The 22,764-nt window shown below is 49.3% G+C and overlaps 1 protein-coding gene across 1 annotated transcript in view; it reads right to left on the bottom strand.

The window, feature by feature from the left end:
- The window catches only part of LOC110202209 (protein tyrosine phosphatase receptor type E), a 171,112-nt gene that overhangs the window by 17,220 nt on the left and 131,128 nt on the right, over nt 1-22,764 (bottom strand). The window contains 6 exon segments of the mRNA XM_078150689.1: nt 7,344-7,507; nt 8,424-8,543; nt 14,766-14,863; nt 15,378-15,414; nt 15,765-15,841; nt 18,296-18,386. Of these exon segments, the coding sequence (XP_078006815.1) occupies nt 7,344-7,507; nt 8,424-8,543; nt 14,766-14,863; nt 15,378-15,414; nt 15,765-15,841; nt 18,296-18,386 (587 nt within the window).

Genomic DNA, 22,764 nt, shown 5'->3' on the forward strand with positions numbered 1-22,764 from the left:
TGAATGAATGTTCTGGCCGTGAATACTTTCAAAGGCCATCCCTTAGAGTCTAAGTGGAGGGGGAAGTTAAACTTTAAGTGAAAATATCACAAAAATACTTATAGAACCTTTGGAGATCTTGGGCTGAAGGATGATACCAAAGTGCTACTAACAGCCCCAGGACATGAGTTTGGAGAATGAGAGCCATCATCCAGAATTAGAGACTCTTCTCCCAAGGCCAGTGCAGTGTGATCCGCCTTCCAGCTGCAGTAACTGGTGAGAGCTGCCCACTGGGTGTTAGAGGGGCTGCGATCTGCATTACTGGAGAGAGTGGTCCCATGGAAGACGTCAAAGGTCCTTGGACTGGACTGAACTGGATTGGAAGAATGTCACACTTTCTTTAGAGAAGGGATTGGAGTCAATGCCAATTCCCTCCACATCAGGAAGAAAGAGAAGATTTAGCTCAGGTGCCGAGGTGCTTCCTGGCACACCCGCAGCTCTCCTCCCCAGAAACCAACTCTGGAGCGCAGCTGCTATTGTGGCCTCCTGTAGGAGGTGAGGAGAACTGACTAGACAGTGCCTCTGCAGCCCTGCCCCTTCTCTGGGTGTTCAGCGGTGGGTGCCATATCCTCTACTTATCACCAGACCCATGTCAGGTTAAGGATTCGGGGACACCACACGGTGGTGGTCAGGCAGCTTCCTAGCACATCTTTGCGGGGGCACAGGACAGCTCATCTCTCACAATCCAGGCATGATGCACCTTTAAAGGCCAGTGGTCACTTTCACTGGTTTCAATATTCCTAATTACAAGGAAATGCTAGAGTTTAGAGGTTAATGAAAATTTAAAAAGTAATTTTTCCCACATAACTTCACAGACCCCCTGAAATCTACCCAAGGTCCCCAGATTGAGAAGCCCTGGGCTAATCTATGGAGAAAGCTATGATCTATATGGATCCACACAAGTGAAGCTCATGCCTTTTGAAATACCACCAGTCAGTGGGAAGGTCCCCGAGTGCTGATATCATGTAGGGAAAAAAAAAACAACTATGGGACATGGCTCTAATATTTCTAACTCAGCCCAAAGTGAAGCTCGTTCGTTCATTCATATCACCACCTGTAATGTACTTGGTTCTGGGAGACCTAAACCAAGCAAGGGTCCTTGCAAAGATGTCTTCAATCCCCTGAGGACAAACTGAAAGGTTGCCTGGGATCAAGCCTCAGAGATCCTCCTCAGCATATGGAGAAGGAAGCTTGGGTCCAGCCAGGGAAAGGTACTTGGTCAAGGTCAAACAGGCAGGAATTCCCACCGGCTCAACAGGAACAGAACAAAACTCGTTATCCACTCCTCTGCCGAGGGTATCACCATTCTTCTAGTTTCCCAGATTTGCTACCTCATGGTCACCCTTGACTCTCTCCCTTATGGCCCTGTAACTAAGCAGGTGCCACATCTTGGTGAATTCATCTCCCCAGTGTCTCTCCTGCCTTTGCCCTTCTCTCCACTCTCTCCAGAATCACTCAGATTTTGGGTAGAGGAATGGTGACCCTCCACTCAATGAATGACTCTTCTCATACCTGGACACACCCTATACATCCCAGGAATTCCATACTACTGTATTATCCAAACCTTATTCCCTGCTTCCCACCACTCAATTCCTCTTTCCCATCACCCCTCAACCCACTCAAACTAAAGTTTCCTCCTAACCCCACCCACCCCTTCCACTGTGCCCTCTGGAATTCCCATTCCATAGTTGACAAACTTCCCTTCCTCCTAAATATTTCCTCTGTCCATTCCTTCCACCCATGAACTATTACTAAAACCTGGCTCCTCCTGATGGCACAGCCTCCCTGGCCACCTTTTCCAGTGCTGGCTACCCCTTCACTCTTTCTCATCAGCTCTCTGGTTGAGGGGGTAGAGTTGGAATACTCTGAGCTCCCCCATTACCACTGCCTGGTTCTCTTCCTACCTCCATTAACTCAGTAACCTCTCCTCCTAGAAGGTTCATATTCATATTTACCACCCACCAAAACCCTGGTAGCTGTTGTTTATAGCCCTCCAGGTCACTCCCTTTCCTTTCTCAATGAGTTTGGTATCCAGCTCACAATTTTTCTCTCCTTCAACATACTTGTGGACTCTCCCCTCAAACACCCTAACAACTCAGTTCCTTAACCTACTCACCTCCCACAAGCCACTCCTCTTCCCCTCATCTCAGTCACACACAAAAGATGATCATACCCTTAATCTTGCCATCATCCACAATTGTACCACCTCCATGTTCAAGAGTTCTGAAATCCCTTTATCCAACCATAACCTATTGGCTTTCCATCTCTCCCTCTGCTTTCCCTTACCAAACCCTGCTCTTCACCCACACCATGACCTTGAATACCTTGATCCCTCAATTCTCGAACTCTCCTGCCCTAGCCATTTTCTCCTCTTCTCTCTATTTGACCTCTTGGTGAATCAGTTTACCTTCACACTGTCCTCCTCTCTTGTCCTACACCCAGCCAAGCCTCAGCCTGGGACCACTCCCCATTCATCATCTTCGCTCTTACACATGTGCTGATGAATGAAGATGGAGAAAATCATGTAACCATTCTGATTGGGTCCACTACAAATTTATGTTATATAACCTCAACTGGGCCCTCACTGCTGCCAGGAAATCTTTCCATGCTTCCTTTATCTCTTACTCTCCACCTAGGCTCGTGCAAACCTTCTTGTTTCTACTCAAAACTTTCCTGGTTCCCCTCCCTCAACCCTTTCAGCTTAGAACGTTGCCTCATATTTTACTGAAAAAAAATTAATCTAATTTTGAGCTCTCCTCCTCCTCATCTCTCATCACTCAGGTGCCTTCTGCCCTTCTTTCCTTCAGCCCTGTCTCACATGATGAGCTGGCCTCACTCCTTGCCAAGGCTAACCCTTCTACCTGCTCAAGTGATCCCATTCCATCCCATCTCCTCTAACAGATTGCCCCCTCTGCCATACCCACCTCTTTTACTGATTTTCAATCCCTCCCTCGCTGCTGGCTCATTTCCTACTGCCTACAAACATCTCCTGTCTTCCCCATCCTCAAAAAACTCTCATTCGAGCTTTCCATCCCTGCTAACTTGTATCTTATTTCTCTACTACCCTTTGTAGCTAAACTTCCTTAGAAGGCCATCTACAATAGGGGCCAACATTTTCTCCCTTCTCATTCTCTTCTTATGGCTTCCAACTTCATTATTTTACTGAAGCTGTTCTCTCCAAAGTTACTAGTGAGCTCCTAACTGTCAAGTCCAATGGCCTTTTCTTAATACTCATCCTTCTTGACTTCTCTGTAGGCTTTGATATTGTAGATTATCCTTGCCTCCTTGATATTCTCTTCTCTCTAGGTTTTTGGGACTCCCCCTCTCCTTCTAGTTCTCCTCCTACCTCTCTGATGGCTTCTTCTGTCTCCTTGGCTGGATCCTTCTCCAGATCATGCCCTCTAAACTTGGGTGTCCCTCAGGCTCTGTTCTGGGCCCTCTTCTCTTCTCCCTAAATAACACTCCACTTGGTGATCTCACCAGCTCCCATGGATTTAATTACCATCTCTATACTGATAATTCTCAAAACTACCTCTCCTGCCCCATGTCTCTTGCCAGCCTCCAAATCTCCAACTGCCTTTCAGACACCACTAAGTAGATGTCCAGCAGACATCTTAAACTCAACATGTTCAAAACAGAACTCATTATCCTTCCCCTTTAGCCCCTCCCCTATCTTCCCTACTACTGTGGAGGGTATCACCTTCCCCAGTCCCTCCCAACCTAGGAATCATTCCAGATTCCTTGCTGTCTCTCACAAGTCAAGACTAGTGAGATTTCACCCCTGACAGCATCTCTGATAGATTTCACCTATGTAGCATCTCTGGTAGATTTCACCTCTGCAACATCTCTGGGTGATTTCACTTCTGCAGCATCTCTGGTTGATTTCAACCCCTGCAACATCTTTTGACTACTCCCCCTTTTCTCCTCTGACACTATCCCCACCCTCATACTGGTCCTCATCACCTCACATCTGGACTATGGCAATAGGATGCGGGCTCCAACTTCTTTCCACTTCAGTCCATCCTCCACAGGACTGATGCCCGATCGATCTTCCTAAAGCCCAACTCAGAAAACATCACTCTCCTGCTCTGACTGCCCATTGCCTCTGTGATTAAACTCTTCACAGCCGGGCTTTGGCCTCCTTTCTTGGGTTATCAAACATCCTCCTTCACACACTCTACACTTGCTCTCCTGCACAAATAACCTTCTAGTTTCCTGCCTTCGCACAGCTGCTTCCTCATGCCAGAATGCTCACCTCCCCATCTTCACCTCTTAGATTTTGAATTTATTTAAAGCTCAGTGCACGTCAGGTCCAACACAAGGCCCTTCCTGACTCCCTCACTTGCTAGAGACCCTGCCCCCAATTCTTCTACCAGTACCTTGTATATTCACATCTTTGTGCCATGAGCTTTTTCCCTCAATAAAATATAAGGTCCTTGATGGCAGGAAGCATCTCAGTTTTGTCTTTCTATCTCCAATCCCTAGCAGAGTACCTGGCACATAGGAGGGGTTTAGGCATTTTTTTTAATTAAAAGGCTAGCAAGAGGAGGAATATTTGAGGATAAAGTCACTTTTTTTTTTGTTGTCAAGGCAATCAGGGCTAAGTGACTTGCCCAGGATCATACAGCTAGTAAATGTCAAGTGTCTAAGGCTGGATTTGAACTCAGATTCTCCTGACTCCAGGGCTGGTGCTCTGCCCCTAGGAACACTTGAGGAGAGAGGAAACAAGCCCAGTGGGGGGTGATGGGGCTGGCAGGCAGGCTTCTTGTACCTGACTGAGTCCTGATGGAAGAAAAGTTTTACAACAGGTGGGGGGAGGTGGGAGAGGCCTGAGGCCATGAGAGTAGGAAAGGGCACCTGAGGCCAGTCAGGAAAAGCTCTTGTGTAGGACCCAGCATGTGCATTGGGCTTTGAAGGAAATAAGGGATCTAAGAGGCAGACATGAGGGGGACTTACATTCCAAGAATTCGAGGTGGCATATGAAAGGCAGAGAGGTGGTCATTATTCAATACATTATATTTATCACAACAATCAGAGTAATAGCTTAGACTTTTGTACTACGTTAAAACTTACAAAATGCTTTATATCCACTGCCTGAGTCCAGCTGAAACCCAATTTATAAATAATAAATACAGTCCCTCAGCAAGGATCTGAGTCCTCCTATTAACATGGTCCCTTGACTTGTTTGCTCATGCTACATGAGAAACAGAGCTGAAGCCCCCAAACCAACCTTTTAAAATCACCTCAGGACAAAAAGCTGAGAACAGTGACCAGTGGCCTTTCTGGCTAATCCCCAGGAAAAACAGTCCTGGACTATGGGACATTCACCTTATCTCTCCCATTTTGGTAGTAACACGGTTACAGATTTTCCCTCCTGAGCTTCCCTGCCAACCATGGCACAGCTTTTTACAGGAAGCTGTCATTAAGATGGAATGCTTAATTGTTAGTTAAAATGGGGCACGGGGGTGGAATCGGGGAAGGCAGGGAAGGAGGTTACAACAGCTGACATCTTTGTAGAACCCACCCATGTCATCTCATTGGAGCCTCAGAACAGCCCTAAGAGGTAGGTGCTAACATTATACCCCCTTTTACAGATGAGAAGACTGAGTCTCAGAGAGGGACTGACTTGGCCAAGGTCACACAATTACTAAATGTCAGAGGCTGGAGTTCAACTCAGGTTTCTCCTGGCTATGGTCTTTCCATTACCCCAGGCTATCCCTGGTTTATTCTGTAGCCAAAAGGCAAGAATTTAAGTATTCAAGAAAATCACAGGTATTCCAAGATGTCATGAATGGTATCGATTGGCACTGTGGTATTAGGGAAACTGGAGCTTTGGACTGAGAGTTAGGAGGGCTGGGTTTGAATTTCACCTCTAGTCTTTACTGTCGGGGGAATGTGGGCAAGTCATCTCATCTCTCCACGCCTCAGTTTACTCGTATGTAAATGAGGGGATAATAGGACTGAAGTCCCTCTAATATCTTCTCCAGGTTTAAAAAAAAATCTGATAATGGAAGAAGCATTTATTAAGTATCTACTATATGCCAGGCATTGTGTGGAGTACTTTACAAACATAATCTCATTTGATTTTCACAACAACCCTGTGAGATAGATGCTATTACCTCCATTTTTACAGTTGAGGAAACTAAGTGACATGGTCACGGGATCTGAAACCAGATTTGAATTCAGGTCTTCTTGACTCCATAGCCAGCACTCTATCTGCTGCCTCACCTCACTTCCTCTATAGTTTTTAAATACTTAAATCAGTAAAAGAGAGAAAGAGCCCATCAACCATTAGGTCAATGCAAATGAAAGCATCAGAAAGCCTACAAAATTTTAAAGTCCAATTAAACACTGAAATAAAAATACTGAAAGTCAAAGAAGAAATTAATAATAAGAGCAAAAAAACACTAAATTAAGAAGTGAAACCAAGAACTATTTTTTAAAATAAAAGTTGATAAATCATTAGCTGATTTGATCTAAGAAAAGAAAGAAGAAAACCAAACGATCAGAAACAAAACTGAAAAAGCTGAATTCACAGCTAACAAAGAAGAAATAAATAAAACTGTTAGAACTTATTTCACTGGATTTAATGCCAAGAAAATTGACAACTTAAATGATGGATAAATATCTACTGAAATATAAAAGCCCAGATGAACAGAGCAGGAAACAAAGGACTTAACCCAATCTTACAGAAAATAAAACACTCCATAAATTTTCTCTCAAAGGGGAAAAAACCCCATAAATTATAATTTAAAGAACATTATATTATAAAAATATATAAACAAATATGTTATAAACATACATATTAAAGAATATTAATATATAAACTGTTGGCAAAAATAGGAAAAGGAGCAATACCAAATTCCTACTATGATAGAAATACAGACTTGATTCCAAATCCAGGGAGAGTCAAAACAGAGAAAGAAAATTAAACCAGTATCCATAATGAAGATGATGCTACAAACTCCTATTTCCACAGCACCCTAAAGCTTACAGAGGGCTTTCCTCCAGGTCCTGGCTCTGCCGCTTTTTAGCTATCTGATTTTTGGCAAACCATGCTGGCCTTACTTTCCTCATTTGTAGAAAACAGTGTGTCCTAAATGACCTCCAAGGTTCCTTCTGGTTCTAAGGCGCTATGAGCCTCTGCATCAGCTTTTAACAAATATAAATTCCATTTTGGAAATGACCTCTGGGGCTCCGGGTCTGTCCTGGCCTTATTTCTGTAAAAGAGCTGATGGGGCAGGAATGTCACCCACACCTGATGTCAGCACCAGTGGCTGACGGCTCTGAGACTCGGGTCATACCTGCAGTGAACAATGATGGGCCCTGCGTGGGAGGGATTCAGGGTCTTCACTTTTTTCAGAAACTTCAGCATCCCAATGGGGGTGAAGGGCACCCCAAAGTCGGGCCAGCTGGTGAAGTGGAGCTGGGTCACCAGCCGTGGGGCTTTGCAGCCATCATGGAGCTGCTGAGAAGACAAGAAACCGAGGGTGAGCCTAGCGGGTGGCGGCGGCGGCCCTGGCACTCACAGGCAGCTGGAAATTCTGCCTGCTTCCCCTTAGTGCTGCCCTTGGTGAACTCCTGGCCCCCATGGAATCCCTGTCTCACTCAAAGGTAGGAATATACAGGTTTAGCTCCCACAGACACTGATTAGGTGTGTGTCCAGGGTTCAAAGTCCCTTGATTTGTTTGAGCCTCAGGTTTCTCATCTGTAAATTGGGAATAATAATACCTTTGGTGCCCAACCCACAGCATTGTTGCAATACTCCATTAAAATGATGCAATTAAAGCACTTGGCCAATTATAAGGCATCCCATAAGTAACAGCTATCGTCATGATCCGTAGTGCCTGGAACACACCAGGCACTGAAGAAATGCTTGTTGACTCAACGAGTGATTACTCCTGGACCAAATTTCCCACTGGATGTGGGAATCAAGAGAGTGGCCTGTCACATCTGCTCCTTGAGCTAGCATCCTGAGTTTGGAGCCAAAAGAGACCTCAGCAGACACCCTCATGTTCTAGATGGGGGAACTGAGCCCAGGGACACTTGGCAAAGTCCTCAGGCTCCCTCGTTCCTATTCTGAGCAATGCTGACGAGCCTGGTGATCTGGATTCCCCACCAATGACGGGCCAGAAAAAGCAGGAGGGGAAATTGGTAGGGATAGAGGCAAACGGACAGCCTGGCAGGGAAGAAGGAGACAGAAAGAGGAGGAAAAGCAGACGCAAGAATGGAACAGGCTTCAGCCTCTGATTATAACTCTGAGGGCAAGAATTTGTCCTAAACAGCCCTTGATCCTAGGTTTCTACGGAGGAAATCCCTGGCATCGAGGCTTCCTTCGATTACAGAGCCAGCCCTGGAGAGGCCCAGCTGCAGACAACACTCACCGACTGTATACAGAACTTCCGAATGGTGTAGTCCACCAGGACGATGCAGTCTTCCACAGAGACACGAATGTTCCCATACATCCAGCATCCCTGGTCTGGCCAGTACTGATGGCATTTCTCCTGGAAGAATGGGAGAGGAGAGGTTAGCAGTTTGGTGGCTTCTGCCTGCACACCCCCCCACACACACACATACACTCACATTCACACACACATACACACTCACATACACACACTCACACACTACACATATGTACAGAGGCGTAAACAGAGAGAAATCTCATCAAAGTCTTTCTGAAATGTGAGCGCTGAGAACATGGCAGCATTCCAGCTTTTTCTTCGGGAATACTCACAGTGAGTAATTTCTCAATCAAAAGAAGGACTTGTACCAGCCTATTGCCCGATGGTTGTAGAATTTAATCCTGAAAGGGACCTTGGAAACGGCCTGGTCCAGCCTTCTCATTTCAGAGGAGGAGGCTGAGGGGTAGGGAGGGGAAATAATCTGGCCAAGACCATACTCAGTCCTCTCCCTAAACCCCTCCTACTCAAGCAAGTGCCTCAACATCTCTGTCGTCTATCACTTTATCTCCCCTCAGCACAGGGGCTGCCTCCTACAAGAAGCCCACCCTGATTCCTCCCCCCTCAGTCATGGCATATTTATGTCATTGTATAAGTTGAGCATCCCCTTGGTAAGAGATTCTGACTTTATATGCCCACATCCCAGCTCAAGGCCTTGCACACAGTATGTGCTTTAAAAAATAACTGCTGGAGGAGGCAGCTAGGTGGCACAGTGGATAGAGCTCTGGCCTTGGAGTCAGGAGGACCTGAGTTCAAATCTGGCTTCAGACACTTGACACTTACTAGCTGTGTGACCCTGGGCAAATCACTTAACCCTGACTGCCTCACCAAAAAAAAAAAAAAGCCAAACAAATACACAAAAAAAAAATAACTGCTGGAGATTGAAGCATAATTTTTTTCACTTTATTTCTTTGTGTGTGTGTGTGTGTGTGTGTGTTTTCTTTTGCAATATTGCTAATATGGAAATACGCTTTGTGAGACTTCACATGTATAATTGATAACACACTGCTTGCCTTCTCAAAGGGTAGGGAAGGGAGGGAATTTGGAACTCAAAACTTTTAAAAAATCAATATTAAAATTTTTTTAATACAATGGGGGAAATAATTATTGAAATAAAAATATAATTTAAAAACAACTGCTGGGTTGAAGGAGATGTTAGTGAATTGTTGAAGCAGCAGGTGGGGATTCCAGCCCGGACTGGGGGCCTGCAGACTCCCCCAAGCAGAAGGGGTGTCTTTGTTGTCTGAATCTCTGCAGCAGTGGTTGTTTCTAGCACGTATCGCTTAGAAAATGGCCCCTTTTTCTAGGCACAGATATGATCTTTATTCCAAGTGAGGTATAAAACCAAGAAGCACCAGCAGTAGTCACAGGGAGTTTTACTGAGGACGCCACATCGACACCTCCCTAACCGGGCTGCCTAATGTCCTTCGTTCCCTTCTGAGCTGTCGGTCCCCTCCACAAACCCTGCAAGCCAGGGACTCGGGCCTTCTGGCTGCTCCTCCTTGCACACAGAGCTCCAACTTCCGACTCTGTGCCTCACACAGGAAAATATCTTTCTTTCACTTTCCTGGGCCATGAGACCTGAGCTGACCAGTCACCGGCTGGTCACACCTACTACATCTGTGCACACAGAGTCTCTTTCCATGGACAGGAGGCATCTCCTTTGGTGCTCAGATTCTGGGTCTCCTCTGAGTCCAGGAGCCTGGGTCCCAAGGACAGGCTCTTGACATGGCGGCCTTACCTAAGACTGCGGTTCAGCCTCTCACTCATCCTAGCAACCCAACCAGAGATGGTGATCACAGAAGATCAGCTGTCTCTCCCTGGCCTGGGCTCTGACCACACGCAGTCTTGGTCATTACAGACAAGTTCCCTGGGTCTTGCTGGCTCTTTCTATTGAATCAAGGTGCCCTCCCCCACCTCAGTTTGGTTTTTAGAAAGTAGATTGCACTGGATATTGAAAAAGGGCAGGAAGGATCCAATGGGAGAATGCTTCAGGAGAAGCCAGTCCCACAGGCCTGGGAAGGTCCTGAGAATGAAATTCCAAAGACCCCAGAAGAAGTGATTCCAGTGCAGACGTAGAAGAGGGGGCCGAAAGAAGAGGCCAATGTGGCCCCGCGGGGAGCTCATCTCCCTTTAAAATAACCTTATGGAGAAGGCCAAATAATGATGGGCCGGCATTGGCATGGCGCCCGAAGGAGTTCATAGCACTTTACAGACACAAGCTGTGATGTAACTCCTCTGGGTACGACTACACCCATTTTATAGAAGAGGACATAGAGGCTAAGGAACTTGCCCAGGGTCACATAGCCAGACTCGAGCCCTGCCCTGGCCTTCATCTTGACACCAAGCCCAGCATTCTTTCCCTGCCGGCCACCCCCCCACCTACTATTCTATGGGGAACAAGGACCAGTAACTGAGAGCAGATAAATAAGACAGTGTGGCCTGGGGGAGCCCAGCATGACCTGGATTGGTTGGAAATAGCAACACCAATCACGAGGTGGGGGTGGGGGTTAAGCTGTCTTGCCAGGCAGGAGAACCCAATGTGGCTGGGAGCCTCGCCTGCATGGATGGTGGGATGACAGAAGACGGCTTGAAGAAGACACGGCTATTTACCAGCAATATTTATGCAGCGCCGTGTATCCATGTGCTAGCGCGTATCATACCATAGCCCATATCCATGTAGCACTGCGTGCTGGGCCCTGTGCTAAGCATGTCTTCATTATTATCTCATCTGCTCCTCACAGCTGCCCTGGGAGGAAGGGCTATTATTGCCCCCATTTTACAGACAAGGAAACTGAGGGAGACAGAGGTAAAGTGACTTGCCCAGGGTCACACAGCTAGTAAGTACATGAGGCTGAATTTGAACTCAGGTCTTCCTGACTCCACTGCATCACCCCGCTGCCTCTTAACGAGGAACAAAAGGCACTGCTGTTTCCTCACCAGGGAAGACAACAAGCATGCCCATGTCCATATGCTGCGGAACAAGAACAGAACAGATAAAGGGAGGGATGGCAGGGAGGACGCACAGAGAGGCTGACAATACAGGTGGAGGCTGAGGGGCGGAGGCTTCTAAGGGCAGAGGAATTCGTACCTGGTCAGAGAGGCAGCAGTGTTCTGTGTGTGTGTTTGCACGTGCGTGCGTGTGTACGTGGGTGAGTCTATCTATGTGTATATGCATGTGTATGTATGCACACATGTATGTGTGTGAGTCTGTGTGCATGTGTATGTGGATGTGTGTGTGTGTGTGTGTGTGTGTGTGTGTGTGTGTGTGTGTGGCAGAGACAGAGAGGCAGAGAGGCACCTGCATTCATCCCCACGGCCAGGACAGGCTCCCCCGCACCCTCCTCCAGGCTCATCTGAAAGAGACCCCAGACACTACCCAGTCCAACCTCCTTATTTTACAAATGAGGAAACTGAGGCCGAGGGACATCATGTGACTTGTGCAAGGACACACATGTAGTACATGACCAACCTGGGTGCTCTCACTTTCATGGTTTGGCCAGCAGAGAATCACCCGGCCTCCCCGACCCTCCTATGGCTCTGTGAGCACCTCAGGACAGACTGGGGGAGAAGGCCTTGTTCCTCCTACCTGGGACGCAGCATTTTGGATTAAGGAAATGAAGACCTTGGACAGTCATGATTTTTCAGGAAATGCAACCTGGCCGGTGAAGGGGTGTTGTGGGGGAGCGCTAAGCTCACGTGCCGAACAATCTTATTTCACCAAGGTGCCTCCTTTTTTTTGACTGAAGGGGCAGGATTTCACAACCTTGGTCCTGGTGGGTGGACAGCTGAGAGCCCCAAAAAAGCCTCTTCAAATCAGGAAACAGGAACTCGATTGAGGAAGGACTTGGTTAGAAATGATTAATCTCAGTAAGAGAGAGAGGGCAGGGCAGGGTGAGTCAGGGCATGGGCTGGGACAGAGTGCCCCAGAGGCACTCGGGAGGAGGGAAGGTCTCCAAACCCCCTGGGCTCCCTCATTCTTCCCCAAGGATGGGATGAAGGTGCCCCTGGTCCCATCAGAGTCTACTAGGAGGCTCCAAATCAGAATCTTCTTTCTCTGTAGCAGTAAGGGGGCATGATGGAAGTGCAGAGGCTTCAGTTAATCAATATTTCCAGTCATTTGAGAGTTCTGAGGGGCAGCTCATTGAGGAGGGACCTTAGAAAAGCCTGCTGACAAAATGAGGCAGTCAGGCAAGCGGCCTTGGGTGCTCCAAGCTCTAATTCTGGGCTCTTTCCTAAGCCTCCTTTCTGGTGGGTGCTGCTGGGAATGGCCAGATCCCCTTGGCTCTGAGGCCTTCCCTCTGCTCATCCGAGGGATCCTTCCTACGCCTTGCTTGGGCCCAGCTGCTGGCCTGTTGTCTTCCCCACTGGACTGGCAGCTCCTCTTTGTATGCCGAATTGCCTAGCACATAGTAGGCACTTAGTATATGTTAAGACTGACTATGTGCTTCACAAGTATATTGAGATGTAAGCTTCTTGAGGGCAGCACTGAATGACCAACTGAAGAAACATTTATCAAGGGCTCGGGACTGGGGATATAAGAAGAGAAGAAAAGATGGCCCCAACCTCCAGACATTTGGAGTTTTAGAGGGGGAGACAGCACCCACCAATGGGAGGGTGCTGCCAGATCCCAGGGAGAGCGGATGGAGCTCCACGTACTCCCCATGGGCCTTCCTGCTGCTCCACAGCATCTTGATGGCTCTGATCCCCACTGGACAAGGAGTTGGCATTGAGGACTCGGGAGAGATGGGAGAGGCAGGGGCTGGGGTTGCCAAGGGCTGGTGGTGCATCTGAGAAGGAATAGGCCCCAACACCTGTGGGCTAGCCTCTGTACCGTGCGATGCAGGAGGGAATTAAAAAGCCACCTTCAAGAAAGTTTGTCTTAGGCTCAGGGTCACTGGGCCTTAACACCAAGGAAGGAAACCACAGAAGCCCACCTTCTGCTGCGCCTTCCCGGTCCTCCTCCATCTTGGGGCCTATCCTTTCTCACTTATCTGCAATTCACTGTTTCTCTCTTCTTTGCACACAGGTGTCTGAATGTTCTCTCCCCATGAGGCTATATGCCAGAGGCTTCGGGGGCAGCCACAGCCAACCAAGTGCTGGGCCTGGGGTCAGAAAGACATGAGTTCAAATCCAGCCTCAGACACTCCCTAGCTCTGTGACCCTGGGCAAGTCACCTAAACTCTGTCTTCCTCAGTTTCCTCAATCCTAAAATAGGCTTCATAATAAATAGCACTTATTTTGCAGGACTATGGTAAGGATCAGCTGAGATAATACTTGTAAAAGCTTAGCCTGGCACAGAGTAGGGGCTTAATCAATGCTGTTTTGTTTCCTTCCTTCAGGGCAGGGACTGTTTATTTTTTTCCTTTCTTTGTATCCTCTGGGCTTAACACAGTTAAGCCTGGCACATAGTAGGTGCTTAATCATAAATGCTACCTGACTGACTGATGTCTCCCCTAAAAGTAGCCAGGCAGAGATCAGTGGCTCAGCATGGAACAGAGTCCTGGGACTGATGTCAGAACACCTGGCTTTGGAATCTGGCTCTTCTACTCCCTGGGTGACCAGAGGCCAGCCCCTTTTCCTTTCTGGGCCTCAGTTTCCTTCTCTATAAAATGAGGGCCTTGAGCTCCTCTGCTCCACATACCCAGGTCCCTTCTGGCCCAAAGGCATGGGATGCTGGGACCCCTCACCTGCCTCTTTCCCTGTGTGCATCATCTCCTGACCACGCCCCCTTTCCTCTGACACTGTCCTCCTCTTTGTGAGGGTCATTTCTGTGGAGTCTCTGAGCCCAAGACCTGGGCTGGAGGTGAAGACTTTCTTTTCAAGTGTATGGGAGCCCTCTATCTGCCCTTTATCAACCACCTCTTGAGTCTGGTTACAAAGAGCTTCATCCTTCTCACTCTTGCCACCAGGGCCCCATCCATTTCCCCGCCTCCATCACCAGGCCCACCTCTTGCCCATATTCTTCAGAGTTAGCACTTTGCATGGCTCCCACTTACTGGGTGACTCCAGTTGGAAAAAACCACTCAAGTCAGATGAGGCATTGCAAGATTTTTCAATTATGAGTAGCTCAGAGCTGTCCACAGAGTAAGACGGAAAATAAACGAACTGCCTTAGTCATCCGAGGTTTGACTTTGAGATGAGAATGCTGCAAGCCCCTGAACCTCTGGGCTGCTGCGGTGGGGAGGAGGAAGGTAGGAAAAGGAAGTGGTTAGAGCAGGCATCCCAAGGCCGCAGGGGCGGCCCTTCATAAGATGTCCCCCTTACCTCTTTTCTTTCTTTCAAGTTGGTCAGCATGACAATGGTCGCCGACTTCTGCTCCCAGACCATCCTCCAGAAGTCATTGACCGTCTCCTGTTTGGGGCCTGCAGATGACAGAGAGGGCCACAGTCAAATGGCTGGCTGCAGGACTGGCCCCCAGGCAGCCTGAGGCCGTCCACAGATGTGTGCTCACCACCAGCTCTGAGGAGCACAGGGAGAGAGCTCTCTTCTGCTAAGCTGGACAACAGGGTGTCGGGTCAGGCGGGGCTACTAGCATTTATTAAGCCATGACTATATGGTGGGCACTGTGTTCATGGATTTCAGTCCATTCATTGACTGAAGCACTCTGCTGGTTAGTTGGACAAATGGACCCTGGGAGAGGGCTGAGCCTCGGCTCTAACAGCCTTGGTTATCTGGGAGTGAGGTCAGGGAGAAAGGGTCCTAGCATGAGGAAGGGGTGCTGGCTACACATGCTGAACCCACCTGTGCAGAGGGTGGCCCAGGCTGCTATGGAGGACAGGTTAACACAAACCTCAGCCCTGCTGCTGCCTTCAATCATCTCCCACACAAATGAGAAGGAAGCAAAGGGGCAGAAATGAGCTGGGTAAAACACTTTACCTTGAGCAGCGATGAATTTATTCTTCTCTTTGTAACCCTGCAGAAGGAAGATGGTATTTGTGATTCCCTGCAGTGGTTTCAGTGACAGTCAGGAAGGGCTTGAGATTGGCCCCGCCTCGATTTCATTAGTCTACAGAGCTCCCAGGTGAAAACAATCCCCTCTCCCAGAGCAGGCCCCAATCTTCTCTCTGTGTTTATTGTTATCCCAGAGACCTGCTTGGGGCCACTGAGAGACTAAATGACTTGACCCGGGAGGAACCATTTGAACCCAGGTGTCTTCCTGACTCTGAAGCTAAGTCTCTACCCACTAAGGCACACTGCCAGTCATGATTTACCTAAAAACAGGTATTTTAGTAGCATTGCTTGAGGAGAAAACCCTTGGCTTACGTCTATGTATGAAGCATTGATGTAGTCTGAGCATGGAATTCCATCCACTTGGCTGAGAATCACCCTGGAGTGGTCATCTGGAAGGAAAGAAAGGGGGTGCCAGCAGAAGGGTACCCCCAAAGCCACATCGAGCTGGTGTCAGCCCTGCTGCCTCAAGGAACAGTCTGCAGCCTCATTGGAAGACCCATTCGAGTGGGCTGGGCCCACCCAGCCATCTCCCTAAAGACGCTTCTCCATTTCTAGGTGCTGGGCTGGGATGTCCTGAATCAGGGATTGCTCTGTACTCTTAAAGTCCAGAAAATGATACATTCCCTGGGGGCTACAGGACACTGGAAGGTTCAGGAGATCTAAGATAAATGGTTTTTTCTGCAAATTAACCCTGAGCCAGTGAGAGCCTCTCACCCCCGACTCTAAAAGACGTGGTTTCTGGGTGGACAAAACTTTGGATCTCTCCTTTGTCCCTATTACATTCCACTTCTAATTATACTGACAGGTGAATGAACTCGTGCAGGTCTGCCCTTGGACTTTAAACTCCATGAGGGCAGCCCCTCATTTGCCAGAGTCCAAGGCCTTTCACATAGTATATGCTCAGTGGGGGCTGGCTTGAAATGCATGAGGCAGCTTATGAGGCCTGAAGGAAGTGGGAAAGGCCAACACATTAATACTCAGAAAGATTTCTCTTGTTGATCCAATGGTTTGAACTTGGCAGGCCTTCCTGAGTCCATCCAGGTCAGCCTGTGCCTAAGTACGGATGCCTCAGTGAGGCTCTGGGTGAAGCGGTGAAGACTTCTAGGATGACAGCTTTGCAATCTGGACTTGGAAATTCCCCAGGGGGGCACGTGGGCTCTGGAAACAGGGGGAGGTGGCCGGGATAGCAAATTCAGCTCCAGCCTTTGACCCAGAGGCCTACAGCTAACCTCAATCCCTAGGGGCAGCTCTTCCCAGAAGCCTCCCCTTCCCTCCCTCCTGCCCCCATGCTCTGAGAGGACCTGCAGGTACCTGGGAGCTAGAGGGAGGGCAGGACCAGGGGAGGAGAGGTGTGTGCCTGGACCCAAGATGTTGGTGATATTTCCCTTTTCCTTTCTCCACAGCTCTGGAGACTGTGGAGGGCAAGGGCCCGGCTGAGGGGGTGCTGCCTTCCCAGAGGCCCGGGAAGAACCACCTTTTTGCCCCCTAATGATGCTCGGTATCTATCACAGGACATTGGTGCCATGCCCAGGCTGTGGCAGACACTCGGAATGGGAGAGGAGACCTTGTGGGCCAACTGCAACACTGCCTTCAATGGCAGCCGAAGGGTATGTCTACACCATGATGCCAAGCAGCCAGAAGGCAAGAAAAGCTTAGTCAGGCATCAAGGTGGCACTTGAATCTGAGACCCTGAGAATGGCCATCTGACAGTGCAGGAGCAGGCTGCCCACAGCCAAGACCCCCAGCAGATGAACCTGGGGTGACCCTGGAGAATTCTCTGGGATGGGCCTTGGCTTTTACTTTCAAATATCTGGATGTTTGGTTCCATGTAAATAAACCATCCAGATGTTTAATGTAGAAAGCTGTGATCAGATCACAGAGGGTCTGGGGCTTTAGTCAAACTGCACATGGATGTAGGATGTCTGCAGTATTCACGGCCGCCCACTGAAGGCAGCAGCGTGGCCCTGGGCAAATCACTTTCTTCCTGAGCCTTTCTGAGACTCAGTTTCCTCATCTGTAAAGAGGATAATAGTCCTCCCAAAGGTTTTTGTTAGGACCAGAGGAGATATGTATGTGAAGTATCTTGCCAGCCTCGAAATACTACAGGAATGTTGGTGATCATTGCCTTCATTACTAAAGGTGGATGTATTCCCAGACAGCCCAGTACTCTGGAAGGTCACACAGCATCCATCCATCCCTGAAGCTCTGCCTGGGTCTCCCTGAGCCCATATGAAGTCACTCCCTAAGGGATAAGCGGTTCCTTTCTTCCCCACCTTGGTAGGGATTCCCACAGGTGAGGGCTCCTAAGCTGGGGTCCAAGGGCTGGGGACAGATTTCAGGGGGTCTATGGACTTGGATGGAAAAAAAACTGCGTGTTGATTTCAACATAATTTCTTTCCTTTGAAATCCTTTGAATTTTATTTTGGGCATTTGAAAAACACCCTCTGTCCTCCCTGTCAGCTTCCATCTCTCCTTTGCTGTCCATAACTCTGGGTCAAGAGAGGCCAGAGGAGAGGCCTTCCTGGCAGGGCTGAGGGCACCCCTGGCCCTCCAGAGGTGGCCTCCTGAAGCTGACCCAGGACAAGCTTCTTGGTGGCCAGCTGGGTCACCATGCCAGCATCAGGGCAGGGGCTTCAGCCCAGAGGCCCCCCCAGCCACAGATGCCCGGAAGATGAGCTCGCTCACTGTGATAACTGTTATCTGTACATGGCAGATGTCACTCCTACTGATTGTCCAGCCCGGAGTGGGGGGGCAGGGAAGAGGGAAGCAACCACAGGGGAAGTGATGGGCTCCATGACCGCATCACATATGCAGAAGAGGGGGAAAAAAGCTGAAAGTCTTACTGGGGAGGATGTTGGGGTATCTGTTCTTTTCTCTGTTTTCTTCTTTATTGGCCATTTCGAATGTTCCTTGGATATGTCCCGAAGGTAAAGACTGGAGAAAAAGCATAAAGTTAACATGGAATTGCCTTGAGTTCACAGACGGCTGAATCAGGTTTCTTGTCAAGCCATTAAGACTTCAGAAAACCCCACTCTCTGAAGAATGCTGCCCTGTTCACCTGCTTTGTCATTCCCACCAGGAACCTCCAGGATCTGTGTGGCTCATCACTGTCCCACCCCATCCCATTTTTACAGATGAGGAAACCGAGTCCCAGAGAGGTCACACAGTGAATCAGTCATGATTAGGCAGACCGTGCGGTAGAGTGGATAAAGCCCCCAGAACTAACAGAAGCCAGACTTTTCCACTTCCCAGTTGTGGGGCCTTGGGCAAATCCCTCATTCATTCATTCATTCATTCATTCATTCATACATTCATTCATTCATTCATTCCTTTGTTCATGAAGCATTTATCAGAAGGCTAATGTGTGCCAGACACCAGGCTAGGCACTAGGGGTAGAATGTGGTAACAATCTTTTCCTCAAAGGCTGCACACTATACTGGGAGGAAACGGCAGACAAACACATAAATACACACATGTAACAAATTCAAAATCATTTCAGGAGGAGAAGGGGATGACATTAGCATCTGGGCCATGAGGGTGGGCCGGGACTCTGGACTGGGGTCTTCTCCTCTCTAAATGAGGAGGAGATTGGGCTCTGAGGTCCCGTCTATGATCGCAGAGCCCAGTGCCCTAGCTCTTGGGGCAGCGCTGCCCACATGGCCACACAGGCCCGCCTAACCCTCCCAGGCCAGGTGCCACCAGGGCTCTGTAACAGCTCTCAGGGAAGAGGAAGCCTCTCAGACCAAGAGCTCACACTCTGAACTCCCAACAGGGACAGGGGTGATTGCGGCAGACCCTGGCAGGTGGGAGGGGGAGAGAGAGTCAGAGGCAGAAACAGAGAGAGACAGAGGAGAGACCCAGAGACAGAGAGAGATGTACAGAGACAGAAATTCAGAGAGAGAGACAGAGACAGAGAGGGATACACAAAGATAGAGACCCAGAGACAGAGAGAGACACACACAGAGACAAAGAGAGTCAGAGACAGACAGAAAGAGATATAGACAGAAACAGAGAGGCAGCCAGAGAGAGAGAGAGAGAGACAGACAGACAGAGAGCTTCCCAAGGATGTGAGGATAAAAACTGATGGAGATACATATGGGTTCTAAAGCGGGAACAGACTTTATAGGTCCCGTAGCCCAACTGCCTGGTTTTAGAGATGGGGAAACTGAGGCCCACAAGAGGACGAATCGGCCGGAATGCTCCATGTCTGAGGAGGCTCCCCACTTCCTGAGTGCGGCCTTCTCTGTGTCTGGGCCCACCCCAGACAAGATGGCCAGAAGAAGATGTCAAGCTTGTGTGGGGTTTCTTGGCCCTGATCTGCAGACTGTGACCTACATACTCCATCCACTGCGCTAATCTCTTCCCTTCTTACGTCAGTCACATGGCAGGGTCTGGTTTGGGCTGTCACCCAGAGAGCTCTCCCCACTTCTAAGATCTAGTTCAACGTTCATTCATTCATCCATTTCTTCCAAGGACCCAGGAAGTCAAGTCATTTGCTCCACGTTCCACATCAGTCAGTGACCAGGCTGATGCTAGATCTCAGACCTCCCAGATACTGGGCCGCTCCCTGCGGCCTCCTGGGGCCTCTTTCCTGAAGGTCAATTTGAAAGCCGCAGAAGGTGGATGAGGTTGCTAGTGCGCTTGTCCCCACTTGTGAGGTGGGGAAATTAAGTCCAGAGAGGGTTTTACGATAAGCAAGGAGGAACTGACATCAGAGTCTGACTCAGAGACTGCTGCCCTGCCCACTCTGCTGAAATGAAATGGTGACTGCCCTCCTCCAACCTTCTCTGACCACAGCCGGGTTCATCTGAAGATGGTGCCTTCTGATTCCTTTCGATCTGACTGAGCCCCTCAGAAAAAAAAAGAGGTGGGGGCACACGTGGGCAAAGCTAAGGAAGCAAACTTCCCCTCCCCCTCAGAGAAGCAAAGGCACGAGAAGGGGGGGGACTGGCTGCCCAACCACGCAGAGCCCTGGGCTCTGTCCCTCATTCCCATCTCTTGGGTCCCTGGCTTCCTCCAAGACCCACCTTCAAACTCAGCTGCCGGAGGCCTTTCCCACTGCCTCCAGAGCTCTCACTGGCCTCTCCAAGGTTGCCTTCCATTAGCTCTGGGTGCCTTGTACCCACACCCCTTTATGGGCGTGCTGGCTCGACCATTAGGATGGAAGCTTTCAGAGGGCAGGTAGCTGCTTTGCCTTGCCCTCTATCTTAACTGCTCAGCCCAGTGCCCGGCACATCAATTCAAACTCTGGGCTGTTATCCTGTGCCTACTGTTTATAAAACCAAACACCGTGGAGATAGTTGGGTGGTGGACCAGGCTAGAGGGCAGGAAGACCTGCATTCAATTCCAGCCTCAGACACTTACCAGCTGTGGGACCCTGGACAAGTCACCTTAACCTTTGTTTGCCTCAGTTTCCTCATCTGTAAAATGGGGATAATGACAGCACCTCCCTTCCAGGGTGGCTGTGAGAATCAAAGGAGATAATACTTGAAAAGCACTTAGCACAGTGCCTGGCACGTAGTAAGCCCCCTATAAATGTTAATTATTATTATTATCATTACTTCCCATGTCTTATATGCAAGCACAGTCTAGTGAGAAATTTTTACACTTGGGGAAAACAGCTCCTAAATCATAATCTCAAATATACTTTCGAAGACAAATTCAGTTGAGAGTGGGGGACAGAAAAGGTCCAGGGCCACAACAATGCTGCTCCTTTGGGGCTGGGGGCTGGGGGCTGGGAACCGAATGCCTGCCATCTAGCAGCTTTTTTTACAAATGAATTAATCTTGCTAACAAAGTGTTCAGCTCAGTAATTTGTCAGTGTCATCAACATCGTCAACATTTCAGCATCCCGAGGCAAAGCTCTGTTTGCTCCACTCTAGTAATCGTTCTGCTGAGCACGAATGTGATTGTGATCGGGGAGGCAGACAGAGCTGCACCATTCACTTGCTACTTGTACCAATTACAGTAGCTCTGTCCTACCACTCCAGAAATTATCTTGAATTATGTACTTGTCTGCCTTACATGGATGCCCACAGGACAGGGCGGTGGGCAGGGAGGAGCTGGCTGGACCTGCAGTCAGAGGAAATCGGCTGCAAGCCAGGCCTGGTCATTTAGTGTGGCCTTGGGTAAGTCCCTTTTGCCTCAGTTTCCTCATCTGTAAAATGAAGAGGCTGGGCACGTTGGCCTGTCAGCCTCTACCGTCTCTGAAGGTATGATCCTTAGAGGCACCAGCAATCCTCAGAGAGAGGGAGCCCAATTCTGAGGGTCCCAGAAGTAGGCGTTCACCGGGCTGTGATATAGACCAGCTTACACCAGCAGTGAAGGCTGAATGGCCCCTGGAATAACAGGGAGCCGCAAGCACTCCAAATTTTCCAAACAAGGGGTGCACCTGGCTACCTGCCCCCCATCTTCTGGACTGATGTTGAAGAGTAAGACCTGACAGAAGGGGCACGAGACCACGCCCCACCCACAAGATCCCGACCTCGCCGGCCCGGCCCTGGCAGAGCTCACTCTGCAGTCTACCATTTCCTATCCAAGCGAGGGCTCGGACACAAGCACAGTGGTGCATACAGTAAGTGCTTACTAAGTGCTTGCTGACTTGGCTTCCCTGAAGCACCTGTGTGCCTCATTTAGATCTGAGTCGGTGGCTGCGTCTCGCCAACATAAAGCCTTTGCCGTGGGCCAAACCCAAGCACCAGCATCGATTGGAGCAGTCGCTCTGCCATCACTGGGCGTTTTGACGGGCGTCCCTGACTCGGATGTGTGGACTCTGGGAGCCCTTCGGATCACTGAGAGGCAGGGGGATGTTGGGAAAAGGACTGAGTTCAAATCTTGGCTCTGAGGTCCGCCCTGTGTGACCCTGGCTAAATGCCCCTCCCTTTCTGAGCTGCCTGGGTGTCCCTCTTTTTCCCAGCAGGAGGCCAGGCTAGATGAATCAGTCAGCCCTGAGTACCTACTATGTGCCTGCCGGCCGCTCTGTTGGGTACTGGGGATACAAGTATGAAGAATGAAAAATTCCCTTCTCCCCAGGAACCTGCAGCCTCGAGGCCACGTGTGGCCTTCTAGGTCCTCGGGTGCAGCCTCTTGACTGAGTCCAAGTTTTATGCCCAAATCCTTTTGTTGGGGGGACTTGTTCTGTGAAGGCCCCAGGCTCCCCCCCTTCCCCCCCCCCGCCTTAGACCATCCCAGGGGACGTCGCATTGAACTAAATCCTAGACGTGGGGAGAGCTCTCTGGGTGACGGCCCAAAGAGCACAGGACCCGAGTTCAGATCTAGGCTCTGCTTTTTGACTCTCTTCAGTTGGATTCAC

The sequence above is a fragment of the Phascolarctos cinereus genome, unplaced genomic scaffold, assembly GCF_003287225.1.
Source record: "Phascolarctos cinereus isolate Bilbo 61053 unplaced genomic scaffold, phaCin_HiC Scaffold_3;HRSCAF=262, whole genome shotgun sequence".
In the NCBI taxonomy this organism is placed as follows: Eukaryota; Metazoa; Chordata; class Mammalia; order Diprotodontia; family Phascolarctidae; genus Phascolarctos; species Phascolarctos cinereus.